Below are 6000 nucleotides of genomic sequence, written 5' to 3'. Positions count from 1 at the left end.
ACCCTGTCCCGTTGCATTAAGTGTGTTATCTTTTCCGCTTACCAGGCCCTGGGCAGAGAGATTCCGGGTGGGGTCAAGGCTCATTTCACTCGTGGGATGGCCGCTTCCTAGGCTGAATGGTCTGGTGTTCCACTCCGGGATATTTGCAATGCTGCCACCTGGTCCTCTCCATCCACTTTCATTACCCATTACAGATTGAATGTTGCTCATGGTTCTGAATTGTCTTTTGGCTCAGAGGTTTTGGTTGTGGCTGCTTCCTCCTTCTGCGTTGGCTCCTTGTGTTTGGACTCTTCGGTATCCTGCATGTAGCCTGTGGCGTTCCTATGTTTTTTGTATGCCTCATTAAATTTTGCACTGCACTGATTTTTTTATTTGATTCTTTCATGTGGCTGCTGAAAGTGATCTTGCTTGGGCATTCCTCCATAAGTTCGGAAGGGGATGAGGAAGGACGATGAGGAGGTAATGCTTGGATTACTTACCAGTAATCTTCATGACTCCAATTCTTCCTTCCTCGTCCCCTTCCGTACATCCCTCCCTCCCTGTTCTTTTATTAGCCGTTTTGGTGGTGCTTGGTGATATACAGGTAGTTCCGGGGGAGAGGAGGGGCTATATGCACATGTCCTTCTTCCCATTCATGGAAAGGGAGAAAGTAGCTTTCTAAAATGTGACGTGAGGAGTGAAGAGGGCACTCCATTCCATAAATTCGGAAGGGGACAAGGAAGGAAGAATCGGAGTAATGAAGATTACCGGTAAGTAATCCGAGCAATACTTAATAGTGCCAGTCAAAAATGTTACAAATGTTTGTGATCCGGCCTCTAGATTTGATTCCAAGGGACGAGATACTGAAATTAGTTAGATATTCCCATCCTTAAAGTGGTCTTCAAAGGTTGTTTTCTTTTTCTTGAAAATATTTGTTTCCTCTTTCAAAATTTTCAATGTTTTATTAAACAGTTTCCTACATTTCGCTGTTCCTCTGTAGCTGAGCAGATTAACAATACTTGGGATGAATTCAGTTCAGCTGTTAACATGTTAGACTGATGTCTTATTATGCACCCAAAGGCACGAAACGCAGTAGCAGAAAATTAACATTTCACAAAGGAAGGACTGGGAGCACTTCAAAAGGTTTGTTAAACTTTGAAGTCTTCTCTTTTTCCTTGCTGTGATTTCTTTGAAAGGCTGTAATCTTGCAGGTGCAGCGCACACTGTCAGTGAGGGCTATTGATAAGTAATGTTTTATAAGCTTTCCAGTTAATGTAGTCCTGCATTTTATTTTCAAGCATCTCTTTGGATGGGTATGGCTGAACCTGGAAAGAATACAGACACGTGTTCAAATGGTTTGGGATGAGAACAGGGAGCAAAACTTTTATCACAGTAAAAACACAGGACAGCTGCTTACTATTACGATAATAATATTAAGATCATAATAATAATAACCTGTAGTATGTGCACATGCAAAGCCGGATGCAGCACTGTGGTACAATACATAGAGGCACATTTATCAATATTTCACGCAACACAGCAAGTCATCTAGCCGCCTTGCGCTAAAAGGAAATAGCAGGAATGCCTCGTATTTAACACAATACAGCACAGTCCTGTAATTTCCCTGTGCTGGCACCCTTCTGGTTGACTAGCACCAAAGCAGACTCCCTTGGGCCATGTTGGCAGGATGCCTGCAATGCAGACAGAATTATTTTTGTGCAGGAATGAGTACTTCCCTGCACAAAAACAATCCTCAGAGGCATTTTCCTCTTTGTATGTGTGCTGCAAATTTAGAAAGAGAAATAAACGAGGCAAAATAAAGAGATTTCTCCTTGTTATGCCTCACCTGTGGAAGGGCAGAATTTTGACTCATTTCCAGGTGTACCAGTGATGGTAAATCTGGGAATGCCTCAAAATCCATGGGTGGATGCATGGGAACACCCATCCTCCACCCATGGAAAGCCTCCCTGGGGGAACGTAGCACCACACAGTGATTTTCGCTGCCGTGCGCTACTCCAGATTTATCAAGCAATGCAGGACCATGCAAAGTGGCCTTGATCAATCTATCTTAATGATTAAGTCACCCTTGTGCCCCTTTTGTGGTGCCAGGGCCATGCATCTACTTAATAAAAATGCCCCATATTCTCCTATAGTCAATACATGAGGTAATGCTGCAGTACTACAACACATAGGCTACTCTAGTAGGCATTACTGCTTATAGATAGGCATTGCAAGAGACACATTTGCAATACATAGACAGGCAATGCTGGAGCATTTTGACATCAATGCCATAGGTAATGCTTAGATACACAGGCAATGATGTAGGCAGCACTGTGGTGCATACAGGTTGCACTGTAGGCATGACTGCACTACTTTAGCAATAATGAGGAAGAAACTATAATAACACATACGTGAATGATGTAGTTAATATTATGGTTAGCAGGCAATACTGTAGGCAATGGTGCAGTCCATGCAGGTTGTACTGTAGGTACGACTGCAAGTGCCGTGGCAATAATGAAAACAAAACTGTAATACATAGACAGACAGTAGTGTAGTAGATACACATGAACGCTGTAGGTAATGCAGTGGTACACTGACCAGCAATATTGTAAGAAACACTGCAGTACATACAGGCTACACTGTAGGTATTAATGTAGTACATGGGCAATAAATAAGGTCATACATAGATAGGCAATGCTGTAGCACATAGACATGAAAGCTGTACTTAATTAATGGGATACATAGTTAGGCAAACATGTACGCAATACTACACCATGGACATACTGTACCGTAGGCTTTAATACACAAAATAGGCTAAAATGAAGAGAAACTGTAATACATGTACAGGCAATACTGAAATGGGCATAGCATTTGTAGGTTATACTATTATATAAAGGAATGCAATATTTTAGCTAATACTGCAGTGCAGACTATGCTGCAGATGTTACTGTGGTACCTAGACACAATAATGAAAGCAAAACTCTTATATATAGAGTGCAAAACTCTAGTAGATGGACAAAAATACTGAAGAGAAAACCATAGTACCTATCAACTATACTGTTGGTTTAGTACTGCTATAGTACAGAGGCAGTAATGAAGGCAAAACTGTCATACATAGAAAGGCAAGGCTGTAACGCATAGACATGAAAGCTGTACTCAATAAATGTAGTACATAGTCAGGCAATGTATGCAATACTACAGGACGTACAGTCTGTACTGTAGGCTATCCTACACTAAATAAGCTAAAATAAAGAGAAAAATGTAATACATGTCCAGGAAATACTGAAATAGGCATAAAGCTGTAGGTTATACTGTTGTATATACACATGCTATTTTGTAGGTAATAATGCAGTACATATTAACTTTCTATAGGCATTACTGCGGTACCTAGAGTGCAAAACTCCAGTAGATAGACATACATGCTGTAGACAATACTGTATTGGATAGAGGCAATGTAGTAGGGAGTATTATAGCACATAGTCAGTTCTGCATTGACCAATTACACTGGTGGCAAAACCATAGCACATGGATAGACAGCATTGTAGGTAATTCTGTAGAACATTGCAGGAAAACGCCACAATTCAGTACATATTCATGCCTTAGTACAGTAAATCATATAGAGAACAGACAGGAGGTACTTCAGGCTATATTATTGCAGGCAATTTAGTCTCACTCAGACAAGGAAACCTGTCATTGAGAGTACAGTAAACAGTTTTGAAGTACATAGAGAGGCATGCTGTGGGCAACGTTATAGGGCACAGATGTAACATCGCATCATCTTTTGTAAAGACTACTAATCTGTGAGAGTCCCTTCTGATTTGTACTCCATGATTATTTCAGAAGTGCGACGGTGAACATTTATATCAGGGGCCAGCATCCCCCCAACATGCATGGGTTTGCTACACAAATTCTTTAAAGGTCCCGTACGTATTTATCTATATCCAACCAAAAATAATTTATAATGGGGAAGAGAACAATTACATTTTCGTAATCAGTCGACCTGCTTTGTAATTCCCGTCTGAAGCATAACTCTAGCAGAGATACGTGGTGCTGTTTATACAAAGGCAGCGCCGACAATGTTTTATTCATAAACATTCTTGGATATTACATTTTGGAAGCAGGAGTATTGCATTTAAATTCACTTAGCACCAATACTGGTAGAGAATTGAGTCTAAAAAAAAAAGCATCTTCAGTTTCTGCACATTTGTTTATTGGCATGTGAAATATTAATTTCACATTAATGCAATGTTACATACACACAATTTTACGCTGCTGCCAATTAAAACATGAATTGAGCTCAATTATGCATGAAAAGCAATAACCTCAGTGGAACAACCTAGCTTTACTGCAGAGTCGACTGATTCTTCCGTCATTGATGTTCAGTTGCCAATCGCTGCCTTTCTCCTGTTCTCAAGTCGCTCACATCTCAGGCAGCATCTCTATCCTTTTTACGTCTGATTCGGCGGATATTATTTGAAAGCTGCTCGTTTAAAAACGGACTCCAGAACACTGGTCCATCTGTGTTTGATAGTGGTCATGAAGCAACACTGTTGTTCAATATCTTTCAATAGTTTAATACACGATTTTGTAGCGTATTATTCATTTGTAAAGGTAGCTTTGCAGTGTATTTTTCGTATTTAAAGGGAATGCTGTCACATATGAAAGGCTGGAGTATTTCGAGGATTATATTTTTAAAAAGCGTCAGCAATGTGTGTTGGCTAGCGCTATGTTACCTTGTAGCCCTGAAAGTATTAAAGAGCAGGCCAAGACGCCACTGGTCAGAGTGCTGCACCAATCATTATACTTCCTCTGAGTGGGCCTCCTAGGTCACCATAAGATAATGACCTCAGACTGTGGAATTTTTAAAGCGATTTTTGAAACCCACTAGTATCTAAAATATGTTACTTTTTAATTTCAGACTGCCCAAAAGCAATACTCCTATTTGCTGTAGGAAATATTTCTGTGTTTTTACGTTTTTAGTTTCCATCTAATCACAACAGCAACAAAAAACCTAAAATCCATCTGAGGTCTATGAAGGCCAATTAAAGTAGCAATTATAGGTCTAGGGGATCCTTGGTTCCTTGGCCCTAAGAAGGTAGCTGCGAGGAGGCTCACACTCACATCTGAAAATATATTTGCTGTGACTGCAATGAGCAAATATTGGAAATTACAATGGTCCTAGTGTCTGTGAACTTTGCTGTTTTTGGGAGTCGCATACAAGATGGAGTGGCAGTGCCAGACAAAAGTGTATACATGCCTCCACATAGTTGTATATTTATTGGGTAAAGAATTAAATATGCTGAAAAATCTCCTAGTGCACCTATAAGAATTTCCCAAAAGTCTATCTTTGTCAAAGTGTAACACAACACGTATGATATTACATGCCAAAAGGCTTAGAGTTTTACCTCCCACATCAAGATACAGCTTTAACTACTACAATATCAACATTTACTCAATTAGATTCGAGAATAAAGGTCTGGGGCCTCAATGAACATAGTGTTCCAGAGGCGCAGAATGTGTTTGTATCCACTTGTCACCCCTCAGAACACTCTGGTATTAGTAAGGGGATCTCTATTGTAATAGGGTTCATACCAGCACAAAACACTCATCAGCACACTTCTAAAGGGGCGTTTGCTCACTTGCATGGAGCCGTGACGCTCTGTGAGATAGGGAATGTCTTTCCCAGCAGGAAGATGCATTGATTGTGCACCACATATGAGGTGGTCCACACAGTCATCTTGGGGAGGGGGTGTAGAGGTCCCGGGGACCTTCAAGGCATCCCACCAAAGGCAGGTGACTTCCAGTGAGAGACGAAGCTGTGGTTGTATCTTTCACTGATCCTGTCTTCCCAGAGTGGAAACTAATTTACATGGCTTGATTCACAAAGGTAAACTTACACTTTTGTCTATGTTTAAACTTGCTTACTATTCACAAAGGAATCTTTTTATGTGCAGAGATTCCATGTGCATATAGATAAAACTCATAAATCCCTTTAGTAATAGCAAACAATTGTAAACTTAC

The 6000-nt window shown here is 40.4% G+C and overlaps 1 protein-coding gene across 1 annotated transcript in view; it reads right to left on the bottom strand.

Annotated features, from left to right (window-relative positions):
- Positions 1–643: 643 nt before the first annotated feature.
- LOC138249505 (cyclic nucleotide-binding domain-containing protein 2-like) overlaps positions 644–6000 on the bottom strand; it is a 611285-nt gene continuing 605928 nt past the window's right edge. The window contains exon 15 of the mRNA XM_069203460.1: positions 644–1304. Coding sequence (XP_069059561.1) covers positions 1206–1304 — 99 coding nt within the window. The 3' untranslated portion in view covers positions 644–1205. The remainder of the gene's footprint in view (positions 1305–6000) is intronic.

Source organism: Pleurodeles waltl, chromosome 8, assembly GCF_031143425.1.
Source record: "Pleurodeles waltl isolate 20211129_DDA chromosome 8, aPleWal1.hap1.20221129, whole genome shotgun sequence".
Taxonomy (NCBI): Eukaryota; Metazoa; Chordata; class Amphibia; order Caudata; family Salamandridae; genus Pleurodeles; species Pleurodeles waltl.
Note: the sequence above shows the minus strand (reverse complement) of the source record. Positions and strands in the feature narration are given on the sequence as shown.